Source organism: Erpetoichthys calabaricus, chromosome 17, assembly GCF_900747795.2.
Source record: "Erpetoichthys calabaricus chromosome 17, fErpCal1.3, whole genome shotgun sequence".
Taxonomy (NCBI): domain Eukaryota; kingdom Metazoa; phylum Chordata; class Cladistia; order Polypteriformes; family Polypteridae; genus Erpetoichthys; species Erpetoichthys calabaricus.
In genome coordinates, this window is record NC_041410.2 from 79,167,518 (window position 1) to 79,186,260 (window position 18,743).

The following is an 18,743-nucleotide window of genomic DNA, read 5'->3' on the forward strand; positions in this document are numbered from 1 at the left end:
AGAGAGAGACACACACACACAGGCGGGCGAGAGAGACACACACACACAGGCGGGCGAGAGAGACACACACACACACACAGGCGCGTGTGAGAGAGAGACACACACATACACAGGCGGGCGAGAGAGACACACACACACACACACACACAACACACAGGCGTGAGAGAGAGAGAATCCCTGACCCCATCAGATTCAAATTTACCTTTTACTTTTACACACAGACAATTTCCTGTTACATTGGCCTTTGCAATGACAATTAATAAGGCACAGGCACACACTTTCAAAACGATATGCCTGTATCTGCCAAACCCAGTTTTCAGTCACAGACAATTGTATGTTGCTCTCTGCAGAGTTCCATCTTTTCATTCACTCACAGTCGTATCCTTAAACCCACCCCATTTGGACAACTGTGTCTTTCAGGAAGTGTTCACCCATCAATACATAATTATGCGACGTAGCGGGTTGGCTTGTACAAAGATATTTTCTTACGTACTAATGCCGTTGTGACCATGTTCGTTCTGTCCTCGGTCATCCAGACAGGCTGGCCCCCCCGCTCTCTCTAGCAAAAGACTGTAGGCCATGGTGTACCTTACAATATCCCTTGCTAAAATTCAGTATTGAGTGGTGCGCTAAAGGGAACACAAGCTGGCTCGCATTTTCTTTTCTGTCATGTTGTTTCTGTTGGTGGCAAGTTGGCTAGTTGTGTGGAACTTTGCACGTTGCTCATAACGTTAGCCTGGCTTCAGAAGGCCCACAAGAGAGGAAGACCCAAGCCAGAGGACATAGCACCATTTCAAGTTCAAGTGAGTTACATTCTCATGACCACACTGAAGTACATAGTGTCACTCAGCAGCCTCAGCCCTAGCAGCGCTCTTAGCGGAGAGTCTGCTGATGCAGCAGCTAATGATGTCGACAACACTCAATGGTACGGTTTTTGCTGTCAGAGTGATTGGCTGAATGTCAGAGACAAAAATCTGGGATACACTGTATGGAGCAAAGCGGCTTCACTGTCAGCTCAGGCAGCACAGGGCCTCATTGTCTACTGAGTGAAGCGAGGATATGACTTCACCCTTCGGTGGTGGCAAAGTTAAATAACAACATTCTGTATGTGCAACCAGCAGATATTCAAAAAGTGGTCTGATGTGATGAAACCAACAGAAAATACTGAGGAAACGCCCAGGGCTGAACAGGATACAAGTTTTTTGGAACGGTTTGTAAAACCATTAGGCATGGTGTACAGACTATGCATAAAGATTTTCATTTGAATAACTGGAATTTATGTACCTTCACTAAAAATATATGTTGTGAACATCAACATCTGTCACTCACAGCAGAAATTTAAAACGTTACATGATTTGTAGATGCTGGCTGACAGGCAGGCCAACAAGGGCGTTACTGGTGACCCAATGCTTGCCTTTTAGCATTCACCACTCTTAGCAAACAATCTTGGCAGAAAATAAGGAGAAGCACTAAGGCTGCATTCACATCCTATGGAAATGATTATCATTTTTGCCATCACATCATTTTTCCATTTTCCATTTACTTGTGTTGATATAATTTTTTGAGGAAATATGAGTCCACTGCTCCATCTGGAGATTGTTCCTGCCTTGTGCCCAATGTTTGCATGAATTGGCTCCAGCTGCTCTGCCCACCTTTCCTGGATAGGCGGGTTGGGATGGTGGATGGATGGGTGTGAGGCCACTGTTCATTTGCTGCTCAACCTGCATAACAAGTGTTTAAAGATTAGCTATATTTTTTTTAGAACTTAAAAGGCAAAAAAAATAAAAAAAGCAAAGGAAATGCATTGAGTTGGTCTTGTTTAACTCCAAATTCAACACACGGACAAAATAACATTTGAGGCTGACCAACTTTCTGTCGGTATATACACTATATATATGATACCGTGTCTGCCAAATAATACAAAGAGTGCACAACACATGTTTTGCCCTTATTGGGGCTTGTCAGGTGTTGCGCACTTTTGTATCCCCTTATGGGGATCGCACCTCGGATGTCATGAGCTGCTTCTCGCAACTGATGTTTGCCGACTGGCCAACCAACCACAAGCATTACTTGGTAGATAGATAGATAGATAGATAGATAGATAGATAGATAGATAGATAGATAGATAGATAGATAGATAGATAGATAGATAGATAGATAGATAGATACTTTATTAATCCCAGGGGGAAATTCACATACTCCAGCAGCAAAAAATATTAAATTAAAGAGTAATAAAAAATGCAGGTAAAAAACAGACAATAACTTGAATAATGTTCAACGTTTACCCCCTCTGGTGGAATTGAAGAGTCGCATAGTTTGGGGGAGGAATGATCTTCTCAGTCTGTCAGTGGAGCAGGACAGTGACAGCAGTCTGTCGCTGAAACTGCTCCTCTGTCTGGAGATGACACTGTTTAGTGGATGCAGTGGATTCTCCATAATTGATAGGAGCCTGCTGAGTGCCCGTTGCTCTGCTACGGATGTCAAACCGTCCAGCTCTATGCCAACAATAGAGCCTGCCTTCCTCACCAGTTTGTCCAGGCGTGAGGCATCCTTCTTCTTAATGCTGCCTCCCCAGCACACCACTGCGTAGAAGAGGGCACTCGCCACAACCATCTGATAGAACATCTGCAGCATCTTACTGCAGATGTTGAAGGATGCCAGTCTTCTAAGGAAGTACAGGCGGCTCTGTCCTTTCTTGCACAGAGAATCAGTATTGGCAGTCCAGTCCAATTTATCGTCCAGCTGCACTCCCAAGTATTTATAGGTCTGCACCCTCTGCACACAGTCACCTCTGATGATCACGGGGTCCATGAGGGGCCTGGGTCTCCTAAAATCCACCACCAGTTCCTTGGTTTTGCTGGTGTTCAGTTGTAGGTGGTTTAAGTCGCACCATTTAACAAAGTCCTTGATGAGGTTTCTATATAATTGTCTGCATGTAACCACCTAAATAATCAGATTGTGATTCAGAACTAGGAATGTTTATATTTATATATATATACTAGACATTAAGCCCGTTACAATAACGGGCGCTAGAACAGTAGTGCATTCTCTTTGATAATTTTTTTATGCTCATTTTCCTGTTCTTCTATAGATCTATTTGTTCTTCTGAGTCTTTCTCTTTTAGCGTTTTTCTGACGCTCATTTTCTTTGTCTTCTTTTTTGGGTGGCATGTTGTTAGTAGATAGTCACAGTAATATAGGTTTGTACGTCCGTAATACTTTGTTACAGCAATCCTGGCTTGTATGTGGCTGCAATATGCATCACTGTATTGTGTGCCTTTAATTTTCTCTCGTAGTAATACTGGTTTGTATTTCCATAAAATGCCTGTATTTTCTCTGACAGTAATACTGACTTTGATGTCCGTAATATGCGTTTCATTTTCTGTCACAACAGTGGGCAATCAGGAGATTCTCCCCAGCAACTGATGTAATGTGTGGCATGCAGTTGATAATCGTGCTTGTGGCATCTCTCCAGCAAGTACTGTGCAGATCCACAGCCCAGCAAGTATTTTAATCTGTGCTGGCGTGCAGCTGATTATTGTATGAGTGGCGTCTCCCCAGCAACAGATTTTATGTGCGGGAAAATAAATCTACTTTAAAAGTCTTCCTATTGTAATATCATGAAAATTCGTATATTTAGGAAAACCCCTTCAACGACTGACACTTTACACTTTACCGGGCCAGGCTTCTTAATCGCAAATCTGACATCCTCAGAGTGAACACTTGCACAACAACAAACACTAATCCCACCTCTTTGGGGAAGCTGGTCTCTGCGTCTCAGTACCCAATTTTTTGTGCCTCATGTTTTAGGTCTTACCTCATTTACAGAAATCCAATTGGATCAACCGCGCGATATTTTATAGGTCCCGCCCTCTCTGTCTTGTGTGACGCGTCAGGCGGCCTATGAAGCATCGCACCGTGCACCACGCATGCGCACTTCACCAGAAGACACACACATGGACACTGGACGCACACAGGGGTTTTATTAAAGAGAATATATATAAATATATCCCGGAAGCACGTCGTTCCTTCTGGTTATGTGATCAGGATGTACTTCCGGGTTATAGGGCATGTATAAGTCCTTGAGCCTCCCTGCAGCATCCTCTGGTGGGCCCCACGGTGTCCAGCAGGGTCGGGAATAAAAACTCCATTGTCCATGATTCCCTGCTGGTCTTTGGGGCACTCCCATGGTACAGGGAGGGCTCCATCTAGCGGCCTGAGGGTATTGGCCAGGATGAACAGCCAGCCATCTCCCACAATATATACTGTGTGTATATATATATATATATATATATATATATATATATATATATATATATATATATATATATATACTGTATATATACTGTATATATATATAAATAAATGATTAGGTATATGGAAAGAATGTCAGCATCCCAGTTGTTCCTTGCTTAGAGTTTACATGTTCTCCTTCTGTCTGTGTGGGTTTCCTCCAACAGTTTCCTCCAACAGGGTTTATTGGATTGGCGATGCTAAATTGGTAATGCCTTCTGATGGATTGGTGCCCTCTCCTGGTATTGTTCCTGTCTTACACCCTATGCTTGCTAGGATAGGCTCCAGCTGCCTTGCGCCCCTACTCTGGACAAGTGGGTTAAGAAGATGGATAGATGGATGGATGATGTGATGACTGAGTTTTTAACAGAATCACTCATTTTGAAGTGTTGCTTGCTGGTCTGGGTGTGAGCCTGTGGTTAGGATGACTCAAAAACTCGTCTCTCAATATGTATTAAACTTGGCAGAGTTACTGGCATTGCAAAATGCTAGAACCGGATTGGTTTTGAGGAAAATCACTCCATTAGGTTTGTTCTACTGAGAAACATATACTACTGTGGACAGTGATGGAACAATGGTTTTGGAGGTGCAAGCTCATTACTGGACCCCCACTCTTACCCACCCCACCAACACATCTGTTTCAGTAGGCTGTGGTATGGGGGAGGGAGGTGGTGGTGGTTGGTTACAAAGGATGGTTTCCAGGATGGGGGTGTCAGTTGGGGAGCATGGCGTCCCTCAAAATTTTATTTTTGTCATGTTCGTGGGCCCCTCATTTGGGTGTGGCCTGGAGCAAGCACCCCGAAGCTGGATCTGCCACTGACTGTAGACTCTTCAACAGAATTATACATTTTAGGCATCCCTGAACAAGACTTTGCTACTTTTGGACTGATGAGTGTCTGTGACTCGAAGAAAATCATAAATCAACAATGAATTACTCAATCCAAATGAAACTTAGCACAGTTATTAGCGTTGTAAAATGCTAGAGGCCTATTGATTTAGAGTTCACTTAAGCCAAGAGGTGTTGTCCTACACATGTTTTTGTGCACATTACCCTGCAATATTTTACTGCTAATAGTAGGGCACCATGGTTAGTAATGCCATCTGAGGCAGGATACATTGTTGATGCCCCCAATCCTCACTAGACATCAGATGATACAGGCTACACTACTCTTATTCCATGATACAGAGCATTCTCATAACAAGGAACTAAGTAATAAATAAATGTTATTTTTTAATTTTAAAAAGATTAGCTTTTAGAACAATAAATCACAAAATAGGCAATAAAAAATAAAAATGTCCAAATACTTAATTTTTTCTGTTTGACTCCCCATTTTTACTTAGCGAAATGAAACTTGACAGTTTTGCTCATCCTGCACTTTTCCCTGCCTTGGCACATTCAAACTCTGTCTTACAAACTGAGACGCCTGCCCTTCTTAACTAAACACGTGTGTGGCGTTGAACAGACAACACACAAGGGGCCGCCACGTTAATCACATTCCAGAAGTGAATACAAAGTGACATAATGATTATATACATTTACATTTATTTGCTTAGCAGACGTTTTCATCCAAAGCAACTTACGAAAGAATATACACAATACTCTGAGCAAAAATCAGGAAAATGGACAACAGTATCAGGCACTGACAGATAGTGGATGTGCCCAGTAAGGTGACATTATGTGATTTGTGCAATTTGAAACTTTTAAAATGAAAATATTTCTCATAGTTTTTATTTAAAGTTAGCATATAAACAAGGAACCGGAAGTGTACAAATACTGTTAAATGAGAGTGGCACCCTTACCAAAGTGCTACCTGAGGTGATCGTGTCACTGCCTCACCCCACATGCCAACACTGACCATGTGCGAGACACATCTTCTTAATTTTATTTAATAAAATACATTGGGATGTCGGCAACTCAGTGAGCTTGGTTTACAAAGTTATCTGCAAATTGTCCCACTGAGAGCTACCACTTATAAGGGTATCTAGATGATGAAAGCGCATGTTATCCATAGTTACCATTGCAAGTGAACGCAGCAGAAGTACCCGGTTATGTTATTGAAGGAAGTAACCTGCCATCTGGTAACAGCAGACCTCACAGAAAACCTGGATCAGTTAGGTACTTGCAGCCAAAACAGACTAGAAGCACAGACTGTCAACATTTATTTAGGCCTTGTTCCATGCTGGTGATTGTTTTAAGGCCGAAATCAGCAAGAAGCACAGATTGTGAACATTTGTTTAGGCCTTATTTCACAGTACTGCTTGTTTAGGATGCCATTTGATATGCTTGGTGCTCAATAGCAAGAACATGCGTATTAACTGCTTCTCTTCCTCCACTCTTTTAGAGATGCCAAAGCTTGTGTGATTCACGGGACAGATCTGAAAGATTTAACCCAGGAACAAATCGACGAGGTACTCCGAAACCACACAGAGATTGTTTTTGCCAGAACATCACCACAGCAGAAACTCATTATTGTGGAAGGCTGCCAGAGACAGGTAAAAGCACTGAGCTCCACGTAATGGTCTTGAATTCTCCATGGACATCTGATAGAAGCGAAGCCCCCAGTTTATAAAGCGATCCACAGAGGCTAACTGAAAGAGGAGTAGGTTTTTACACAGAACGGTAATTTCACATTAGCACAAATGTGCTGTTCTGTTGAGGTCCTTTCATCTTTTCTGAGAACTGAGCCTCACTGAGTGTTACGGGTTTTAGGATAATACCATTGATTTTTCTCCTGGTTTATTTAAGTTGCGCCCCCTGGTCCTTCTTATTGTAGCACTTTCAAGGGGTTAAGTTTGTCTGGGACAGGAGGCTCATTCGTGCCACGTGTCTACCTGCTAAATCCTTGTTGCAAAGGATAAAGCGAGTGACCTCAAAAATAAAGAGCCGACCATGAGAGGAGTTAGGTGGGATAAGATAAAGCACAGCATATCATGTCAAGTCTAGCTTTTCATTTCTAATGTAGTAGTACTAGGGTGTTGTACTATGTTAGCCATTATGAATGTAGCGAAAAGTCAAGCAAAATGACACCTTTTATTGGTTAACTAAAAAGATTACAACATGCAAGCTTTCGAGGCAACTCAGGCTCCTTCTTCAGGCAAGATGGATCCTGTGTTGCCTCAAAAGCTTGCATATTGTAATCTTTTTAGTTAGCCAATAAAATGTGTCATTTTGCTTGACGTTTCATTTCTAATGTAGGTAATTAGTGAATCTAAGTGCCAAAATAAAGCACAGTATCCAGCCTCTGTTGATTTTCTTTTCCATATTTGTTTTGATTATTTTCCATGCACTTTTGTTTTTAAGGGTGCTATTGTGGCTGTGACAGGAGATGGAGTCAATGACTCCCCTGCTCTGAAGAAGGCAGATATTGGAGTAGCCATGGGTATCGCTGGCTCTGATGTATCCAAACAGGCAGCAGACATGATCCTTCTAGATGATAACTTTGCATCAATTGTCACAGGAGTAGAAGAAGGTGAGAGTGTCAGCCAAATGGAGAAACATATTTGGGCTACAAGTAACTGTAGATTGTCTCTTAGTAGTGCTGAAGAAACACATTCTCTTCTCCAGGTCGACTGATCTTTGACAACCTGAAAAAGTCCATTGCCTACACCTTGACAAGTAATATCCCTGAAATTACACCATTCCTGATGTTCATCATGGCCAACGTCCCCTTACCTCTGGGGACTATCACCATTCTCTGCATTGACTTGGGCACAGACATGGTAAGGCTGGGGATATCTCAAATGAAAGTTTGTGGGAGGGTGTTAATAGGCGGGAGAACAGATAGTAGAATTTCTGAAACTTGTACATCAAAAATAATGTGTCCATATCTTTTTGGAGTGGCCATTGCAAAAGAGGAATAATGGGCAGAAAAAGGGCTGGGGTAGCCACCACGTATAATCGTCAGAAAACATTCTGTGAATAAAGCAAAGAGTTATCACTAGAGACTGAGTCCAGTCTGAACAGACTATACACTGAGAACGGGTAGGTTCTTATAGAGGGTAGACAGGAAGGGTGTGCTTGTAGAGCTGGAACAGGAAGTGATGTCATGCTGGCTCATCTTTGGAAGGTCTGGACAACAGGGAAGAGAGAGTTAGTACACATTGCCACCTCCTGGCCAGACGTAAAAGTACAATCAACGTAAGCCCTTCGACTGCCTCCCATATGCACGTGTGTGACACTATTTAGAGACCAAATGACATCTGACTCCTTAAACTCAGTGTTTATTAAGAAACAGAGCTGCGCAATTAGTCAGTTCCTTTGAGGTGATACTATAGCTGCTGACTTTGCTTATATTTCACATGGATTTTTACATCTACAAAGTTTTAGCTTAGAAAGTTAAAAATAAGGACATGAAATACTGCAACATGTTTAATATGACGTTGTGCATGTCCTGTGCGTGTGAAGGAACTGAGCTTTTTTATCAAGACTTCCACATAAAGTGCTTCCTCACAACAATTAACGTTATAGAAATGTTACATAATAGAAAATGAGAACACATGTAAAAGAACATCCCAGAATGCCTTTGAAGTGTTGTTGGAAGTCAGGAACACATAGCTCTCATAGAAATTGTTAAACAGGAGAGATGAGAAACCATGATGACGTTGGATAACTAAGTACTTCAATACATGATGCTGGAAGTGTGTGTTAAATGCATTGAACCAATGTCCTGAATGCTGCTGTGACAAAAAAGGCTTAATGTAAACTGTATCTAAATTACCAGAACCACTAACAGGAGATACTTGCAAATCAATTCCAGAAGACACAATTCAGGCCTGATGTTGTAAAAGTGGTGGTGTAATTAATTTTATGTCATGGATGGGTCCAGTGCTGACTCAATCCACACACTAGGACCTTTTGTGTTGCCCTGATTATCTCCTGGGGCCTCATGTATAAACGGTGCGTACGCACAGAAATGTTGCGTACGAACCTTTCCACTCTCAAATCGCGATGTATAAAACCTAAACTTGGCGTAAAGCCACGCACATTTCCACGGTAACTCATACCTTGGCGTACGCAATTTCTCTGCTCGGTTTTGCAGACTGGCGGCACCCAGCGTCAAAGCAGTGCTACTGTTCCTGTGTGGTTACTCTTTCTTAGATCCACATCCACGGCGGCGGCTTTGTCAAATACACTGAAATTAACCGCATATCGTTCATAAATTTAATGCATCTGATTGTAATTAACCTGCTGCAATATAATGGGCCAGGGAATAGCCATAGTATTCCAAATACCATAACTGCTTTAGCGTTGTTACGCTCACTGCATCTTGTTCTTCTTTTTGCTGTTCCCGTTAAGGGTTGCCACTGCGGATCATCTTTTTCCATATTACTCTTACTGCACCACTCAGAGTATTTATATCACTGTATCTGAGTGTGAATCACAGCAGCAGATGATCGGAAAGAGAATTATCGGTATACAGTTTCAAGTACACACTACCTCAACCACGGCAAAAAGCGTCAAAGCCTTTCCTGTACGGACCTCACGTTTCAGAAACAGTTTCATCCCAAGAACTATAAATACACTCAATCACCTCACTGTAAACTTGCACTACAGTTATAATATTGCACAACCTGCGCTACTTTATAAAGCGCGTATGATGACAATATCATTTTTAAGATGAAATGCAGCAAAATATGTTGCTTATAGTATACAGATAAAACTTTAACTTCATTTAAATAATCTGTATTGTTAATAATTAAACATGTGAGGACACGGTGCCGCAGCGTATAGTTCAAGGATAGCTCCTGCCTTGCGCTGTATTCTTGCTGGTGCTGACGCGACACTGGAAGGATAGACGAATACTGTAGAATAATTAAACATGTACTACGAAGATATTTCAATGTTCCTTAAAAGTTTTGAAGAATCGGCGTTTTAAGCTTACAAATGGCTTAACGTCTATTACAGAGCTGATTGTGTGGCGATTGGAGAAAGAAAAGTATGGACAGGAATTGGAGGTTAGTACGTTTGAAAGAGACAGTACTTCTGTAATAAATTATTTCATCGAAGGTCACACATGGTGCAGCAAGCCTCTTGCGTGAGATATGAACAATCACTGCGCCACCGTGTTCCCATGTTTAATAACATGCTTTCATTCCTATCATCATGAAAATAATATCACGTATACATCTCAGTATTTTAATTATTCAGAGAGCTGTAATATCTCGAATGTAATGCATTCTGTGTCCTGTCGGAGAAAGAGAAAGAACGGAAGCACGTAGTGATTCACACACATAGAGCACATAGAAGATCGAACACAGAAAAAAGCATTTAACATGCTACTTGAGAAACTAGTAAAATAAACGATTTTAAGATGAAGTTTATGATGTTCTACTTTAACTACGTGATTAAAGTGGAAATTTCGAGATTAAAGTTGACATTTCGTGCTTTTTTCCCACTGTGTACCTATGTTTTTTGTTTGTACCCTAATACGCTTTCATATGACACTCAGACGGTGGGCTACAACTCGCCTTTTCACAGTGACTTTGATATGTGATTTCTTTTTTATTTCGGGCACTGTGCGACTTTGTGAATTTAATCTTTCGAGTTTTTCCGACACTCTGTCACTCGATCAACTTCCTTTTGTTGATTATACCACTGTTTAAACCAACAAATAGTATGTTTTTCCTTTGCCTCCACTTGGTATTCGCTGAAATTCTTATATTTTCCCCTGTGCTTTTCCCATTGTCTTTTCACAGAAGGCTATTTATATTGATTTGCATATTCAAAGAGGCGTAATTCTGGGAGGAGTTGGGGCGGGACAGAAGGCGCGTGCACGTGCGTTACTTTTCACGCAAATCGGGATTTATGTAGCGGAAGAACGTGAAAGTATGCGTGCGCACAGATTCCTGCATCTGGATTTTTCTGTGCGTACGCACAATCCCGCTTTTGTGCTTACGCCATGTTATAGTGTGAGTTCTACGCACGGCGTTATACATGAGGCCCCAGGTCTTTGCCTCTTGCTCTATTAAGTAACACTTGGCAGCCCATCATGGAAATGCCACTGTAGTCTGCAGCTCCAGTTCTGATCACTGTCACACTGAGTCAGACTTGCCTGCACTGATAACTTCACTTTTTTGTTTAACTCTCTAATTCCCAGATAGTAAGATAAGAGTACAAAGCAAGCTTCTCACTAGAAAAATAAAAATCATGCGTTTTTGCTTCTGTGCTAGTCAGTCTTTGGTCCAGTGTGGCCTCTTACACGAACATGTCAGATGAGGAGACAGAGACACCGAGGCGCTGGTGGAATCTGTACTGAGTTCCCCTTGAACCAATGGGGTGTCAAAGATGTAGAGTCAACTCCCTTCCCATATGCATTCGGGTGTGTCTTTAAGCCAATCCTAGGCATGCACATCCTGTATCCTTGAACCTTCTGCCCATCAATATTCTACTTGGGGTTGTAGTGCAAAACATGTCTTTGGCCTTTACAAGCCCTTACTTGTGGTTGACGTGTGTAAACTGATCATTTGCATTGGAAATTTCTCGATAATACAATAATGTTTTTACTAATACATATTAAAATCACTATGAACAAATAATCGTAATACATAATTCGCCTGCCTCCTCACTCACTCACGTCCGTCCGAAGCCGAATGTGCAGTCGCCTTCTGCGCAGCTGCTTGAAAAACCTTACGAGACCGAAATCCAACCCCATCATCGCCGCAGAAATTCAAAGAGAAAGGTGACTTCGATTAAAGCTCTAGAGGCCTGAAAGGCGATTTCGACTACAGCTCGAGGCCTAATTACGCATTCTGATTCAATTACACATTCATTCAATACATTTATATCAGGTCTGTGGTGCTTATGCTTATTACTATTCCATATTGTACTGGAACATTCATCATTCAATATTATACTATAGGCCTGGAAAATTCATCAACTAACAGTACAAGCCTGTACAGTAATGAGTAAAGCGGACTACAATCATTACAAAACAACTTCTTCATTACTTATCATTTGTTCTTCATGCACTGCTGACACAAACTCGTGCCCGTTTCATCTTACGTTGTCGAAACGGGCTCTTTGTCTAGTAAAAATATAAAATAGCACACCAAACAGTTGATTACAGTCTGCTCCCATTTCAGTAATGAAACATATGAATCGTGATGGCATCATATATAATTATTGACCACCCTGCAATAAAAACGCAAATGCAGAAATGGATGAGATCAGGAGTTTAGCAAACAGGTGGGTTTATTTTTATGTTAAAGAGGGTTATAGTAATACTTTATTAGTCCTGTACTTTGTTATCTTTAAAACAGAACACCACATTAAAAAAATTAATATTTTCAACATGTATGTTGTGGATAGACTGGTCAGACACGGGTTTAAGTATTGCGGAACCACCTTGGTAACCCTGTTTAAATTGCAGTAAATCAAAGAAAAATACAATAAAATTGTTGGCCTGTTCCATTAACAATAACAAAGAGCTTTTCACTTAAAGAAGAGTCCATCGTCTCTCTGTCTCATCGTTTCTCCCCAGCGTCAAACTAAAGACATCCACTTCAACCGGGATGCGCTTGTAATTTATCTGTGGACCCAGCAGAGGAGTGGCTTGGGAGATGAGTGGTCAGGTGTCACATGGCCGTCGTCCTTCATGGCTGCTAATGGACAAGGTTATGAGTGACAGCGACCCCCTTCTCATCCCCTGGGTGGTAGTGCTGAAATTGCAGTTGAAATCCCCATACCTGTAACCCTTCATACAGCGCCGTTACCAGCTGTCACAAAAAGGGGTGACCACAACTGTGCTGGGAAGTTGGCATGCGATTGCTAAATGTGACATGCCCAGCAATTTTTAGTCATTTAGATTGGCATGATCTGGTGAAAAGATCATTAACAGCAGTCAACAAGTCTAACGTACCCCACGGCAGTGTTGTGCTTGAACTAGTTCAAAAGAGTGTGTTCATTGAACAAGCTCATTTTTCTAAGAACGGTGAAGTTAACGTAACGTATTTGCAGGTGAAGAACTTCAACATGAGCGAGTTCAGTTTTATGTGACATTCTGGATCTGCTTTAGGTCCAGAGTAAACGTTTTGTCTTACCGTGTAATGTAGGGGTGGAGCCGAATCCGAACAAATAGTAGATTTTTACGAATATGTATTTTATACAAATTTTTTGCCATTTATTTGTATTCGGAAAAAATAACATAAAATCAAATAGCCTCTGTCTGTGTCTGCTTGCTTGTGCTTATGCTGCATCACTGCTGACAACGCTTTTAGAAAAACGTTGTACTTTGCAAAGCCTTTTTATGTTTTTCCCCGCTGGACATGCAATATGTGACGTGAATTTTGACCGGCAGCGTAATAGGCTAGTTCACCTACACACTGGTTACACAGTCACCATTTGTATCACATGGTTGGAATTTCATAATTATTGTATTTTATTCAAGAACACTGTAATAGCCTAATATAAGGCATGCAACATTGAAATACAAGGCATGCAACATTGAAAAGAGTAAACTCATTGGTCATTTATTCTCACTCCTTAAAAAATACAAAATTAACTGAACATGAACTAGTTCAAAATTGAAATGGTGAGCTATGAATGTGAATTGATTCATTTGAATCTGTGTGAACTGAACTTTGAGCAAGTTCTTATGAGGTGTGAACTTGCACAACACTGCCCCACGACTACAAGTTGCATAGTGTGACACTGGCTTAAGGTGCATCTCTGTAGTAGGAGCGCACATATATGGAATTGACCCACGGTGCAGGGCTTGTGTTTTGGCGGTTTGCATGGATAATAAGAGTAATAAGTCACGCTCATTTTGGAGACAGAATGTCTAAGGATTTGTTCTGTGTTTTTGAAGCTGTTAAACAAGTGGGCCTAACAGAGATGATCTTGCAGCCCCACAGCTGAGCAGAAGCCAACACTAGCCGCTCACCTGAACTCTAAGAAAGTCCCCGACCTCTGTGATCCAACCGCCCACCTGTATTTTCGAACGAGCTGGTAACACAATGTGGACAGTAAAGGCTCCTCTCTATTTTAAAACCAGTCCATTTCTCAAGTTTCTTTCTTTTGCCTTTCCCCTCAGATGATGTTTTGAATTTTGCTCTCTGGATGGCTGTATGTTTTGAAAAACAGCAGCACTAGTAGTATTAGTAGAGCCATTATGTGTATAGGCCTCTATAAAACTCCGACTTGGCAAGTCTAATCAGCATGAATGTTAAACACTTCCATTAATCTAGTTCAAAAACCCCAGTATGCTGTTCCTTCTTGTGTCTTGTGAATATTTCCCTCTTTTTGTGGCCAAAATGGTTTTGAAGATCTCCTTCACATTTTTGTATGTTTACCTTTCCAGGTCCCTGCTATCTCCTTGGCTTATGAAGCAGCTGAGAGCGACATCATGAAAAGGCAACCCAGGAACCCACGGACAGACAAGCTGGTAAACGAGCGGCTAATCAGCATGGCCTATGGCCAGATAGGTACGTGCGTGGCAAACAGAAGGCCTATTTAAGTGGCTTTCTACTACTTATCACTCGTGACACCTGTTCTCATACCACTGATAGACACAGTAACAGCCACTTGTTTACCTTCTTAGGAATGATCCAGGCTTTGGGCGGCTTCTTCAGCTACTTTGTCATCTTGGCAGAAAATGGTTTTCTGCCTTCCTATTTAGTTGGCATTCGACTCAAATGGGATGACAGAAGTCATAATGATCTGGAGGACAGCTATGGCCAGCAGTGGGTAAGTTGAGCATTTGAAAATGTTGAGCAGCGTAATGGTTACTATATATCTAAGCAGTGAAGTGTTACAAAATCCTTTCTTCCAATTCCAGACCTACGAGCAAAGAAAGATTGTAGAGTTCACCTGTCACACGGCTTTCTTTGTGAGCATTGTGGTAGTGCAGTGGGCTGACGTCATCATTTGCAAGACCCGCAGGAACTCTGTGTTCCAGCAAGGCATGAAGTGAGTGCGGGGTGTTTGTTACACAGAGTTGGGGGTCCCCTTTCATAATTGCTTTTCCCTGCTAACTCACTTCTGCCATTTTCTTTTAATTAGGAACAAGATTCTCATCTTTGGCCTCTTTGAGGAGACCGCCTTGGCGGCATTCCTCTCCTACTGTCCTGGAATGGATGTGGCACTCAGAATGTACCCTCTAAAGTAAATACCCTCTTCATCAGGCCCTTTGCCCAGTGGAGCCAGAGTTTTTCCTTACTTCATGACTGTCCTGTTGCCTTCTTTTCAGACCAAGTTGGTGGTTCTGTGCCTTCCCATACAGTTTCCTCATCTTTGTCTATGATGAAATTCGCAAGCTCATCCTCCGCAGGAACCCAGGAGGTAGGTTTCCTATGAAACGCGTCCATTCTGGAGGGAATGTCGTGGTTAATCGTTGCCTAACACAATTTCTCAATTTTTTTTTCCCTAGGATGGATCGAAAAAGAGACATACTATTAAACCTGTTTGAAGAGTACCAGTCGTAATCCCCACCCACAATTCTCCACCATATCTCAAGTCTCTCCTCTGTCTTTCAAAAGAAAACATCTTTGAGCATCTCAACACCGAAGACAGCGGACAGGATGACTGCCCATTCCCTGTGCGTCTCTGCTCCCCTTGCCCTTACCAACAAGGGCTTGACCCCTACACCCCCATATGCTCCTTCGGCTGAGAGGCTGGAGACTAGCTGCTAAGGAGCTGGTCACTTACTATTCCAGCCTGTTGGCGTAATAAGTAGCATCCGGTAGCAGCCCAACTCCAGCCTCTACTGCCGTATTCATCCCGTACTACGGTGGACTGTTGGACTAGAGCTCAGACCTCAGAACTACTGAAAAAGAATTGAAAAGCTGTTTATTCTTACACTTGTTTTTACCGTCCTTTGCAGGTGTCCATTTGTAAAGTACTTAGCCATGGACGCATATCCAAGCTGGTCTCATTTGCTTGTTTTAGCCAATTGATTTTGAAGCGGAACGGTCGGCCATGATGTTAATAACAGTGTGATGTAATAGCTGGCTGAGGTTGCTTCGAGCTGCTCCTGACCAGTCTCTCCATTTCTGTGGTTACACATCTGAGCCGGGCAGTTGCCCAGTTTGTCTTTCAAAACACTGCCTCCGTGGCAGAGAGAGGCAGTCAGCTGTTGCATGCAGGTCTCCAAAGTCACGCAGCCAGCAGGTGATGGACAGTGAGATATTCTGCCCACCCTGCACTCCTGCAACTTCTTCTGTCCGTCTTTTAATTTCTCCCTCCTATATAAATTCACCCCCGACCACCTCCATGTATAAGCTAATAAGTAATAATTCAAAATAGCAATGATGTAGATGGTATTGCATTATTGACCTCTCACATACAAACACAGGTTTCTGTTCAGAGGGGCCACCGTCATCCCTCCTCCTCCTCCCGTGTCCTTGGCTGTTTCACGTTGGCTGCTCACAGCAGTTGTTTGCTTTCTTTTTTCTCATTGTGTGACCAGTGTACCGATGTTGTCCAGCTGTTTGTTCAGACTTCACTTCTCAAAGTTCAGTCTCTTTCTGTGTTTTAGGGAACGACTTTGTCAGATTTTGAACTAAATAAAAATAAAAAAACATTTTTCTCTTTCTCTACTTGTCAGAACAGTCTCACCAATAAAGAACTTTTGATGGGGGCAGACTGTGAGTGTTCACCCGTCAATGTGCTGAAGCTCATCATAGGTTACAGGCACTGGTTTGGCACCACAGACATAAAAAAATAGAAAGGTGGCATGGTGGTTTGTACTATGGCCTATGAACCCAAGAGTCGTAGGCTCAAGCCCTGGCTTGGTCACAATCCATGTGTGTTCTCTTTAAGTTTGTTTGAAATTGTGACTTTTAATTGGCTAGGTGTCCATGAGTTGGGGTGTGAGTGCCCCCAGTGTGTTCCATCCAGGGCTGCTGTGACAGCCTTCATTTTATCTTCAACCTTAAAGAACAAGTGGGGTCAGAAAATGGATGGATGCTTCTAACGCCTGCAGCCAGCTGACATACAATAGGGGTTCCCAAGTTCCAACCTGGTGGGTCACAGCTGTTTCAGGTTTGCAGGTAGCAGAACTTGTTCTCTAATCTTACACTGGTTAGTCTTTTAATTATGCCATATCGGGTCATTCTCATATTGTGGATTTTTTTCTCTTCTAAGGATATCATCCAAATGATCTGTGGCCTGGACCAGATTAGTAATTCTCAGTCCTTCACTTATTTCTCTTTCATTTCTTTCCAAATATTTTTTTAAAACATGATGATGAACCCAACCAGATATAAGTGAGGCAACGTTACATAGTGACATGCTGGATCCTTCGTTGTTGAGAAATCGAGCAAAAGGGGCTGTTTAGGACTCAAAGAAGCAATTAAGGGTTCAAAATCTTAACAAGCGAGTGAAGAGTTGCTTGAGTCATAATTGCTTCAGCAGCAGTAACTGGCTTCAAAGTAACATAATGGGCTGCAACATAAAGCTGCCGCCACTGCAGCCCTCTGGGACCAAACTCGCCGTTATACAAACTGAGATGTCACTTTTCAACATACTTTAATATACAGTATAAGAAACATTTTTAAATTCACTTGGATTAATTGTCATGTTGGGGGGAATGAAGCCTATCCATCCAGTGCCATGTATAGACAGGAGTCAATCCTGTATGTACAATTTATAGTGCACTACAATTCCATACAAAAATATGAATGTCAACCTCGAGAGGTTTATGTTCCTTGGCAGCGACATTCATGGTCTCTAGTGACTCTTCCTATGAAGGCAGTAGATGGATTGGGAGAGCATGGGGGTTCATGAGGTCACTGGCAAAGGGTGTGTGTCACTCCTGATATCTCTAGAACAGGATGAAGGTCCAAGTCTTTATAGAGGCCTGGTACTTGCTTTTTTGCTATATGGTTGCGAAACATGGACACTATCCAGTGACCTGAGACGAAGACTGGACTCTTTGGGTACTGTGTGTCTTCGGTGAATCCTCGAGTATGACTGGTTTGACAATGTGTTGAAGGAGTGGTTGCTCATGATGTCCCAAATGAGGTACCTTACCTGCATTGTGAGGGAGCGTCAGTTATGGCATTTGCAGCCATGGTGATTCCTGAGGGATCCACATTGTTGAGGACCTGAGTGGCTGGACCAGGCCAAGGGGACACCCACATAACACCTGCCTGCGGCAGATGTTCATTTCCAGGGGGTGGGACTGAACCGTGTCTCTGCATGGGGAGTTGCCAACTGGGATCCTGAGCTGTTTTCGTTATGTGGTGGGTTTGGCAACACACCAGTACCAATGCATGCTCTCTGACCTGACAAGTCATTATCTTAAAAGGGAAGCAGTGGTCCCAAAAAGCACTCCATTTTAAAAATTCTTGGCCTAGTGGTTACAAACTATAAATAAGTTCAATCATGAACCATGAAAGTGTCTCCTTTTAGGGTATGTGATGAGTTTTTCTTATCACAATCTGATGTCCTTTTGGATTTGTATGTTCAGCTCTGGTTGGTCCTTTCTCTTGATCTGCTTTACAGTACATGTA

General features: G+C 42.2%; 1 protein-coding gene across 1 annotated transcript in view; it reads left to right on the forward strand.

Annotated features, from left to right (window-relative positions):
- atp1a3b (ATPase Na+/K+ transporting subunit alpha 3b) overlaps positions 1-16,867 on the forward strand; it is a 56,970-nt gene extending 40,103 nt beyond the window's left edge. Inside the window, exons 13-21 of the mRNA XM_028823798.2 lie at positions 6,635-6,785; positions 7,594-7,762; positions 7,858-8,012; positions 14,591-14,714; positions 14,831-14,976; positions 15,068-15,198; positions 15,292-15,393; positions 15,479-15,570; positions 15,659-16,867. Of these exons, the coding sequence (XP_028679631.1) occupies positions 6,635-6,785; positions 7,594-7,762; positions 7,858-8,012; positions 14,591-14,714; positions 14,831-14,976; positions 15,068-15,198; positions 15,292-15,393; positions 15,479-15,570; positions 15,659-15,687 (1,099 nt within the window). The 3' untranslated portion in view covers positions 15,688-16,867. The remainder of the gene's footprint in view (positions 1-6,634; positions 6,786-7,593; positions 7,763-7,857; positions 8,013-14,590; positions 14,715-14,830; positions 14,977-15,067; positions 15,199-15,291; positions 15,394-15,478; positions 15,571-15,658) is intronic.
- Positions 16,868-18,743: the final 1,876 nt, after the last annotated feature.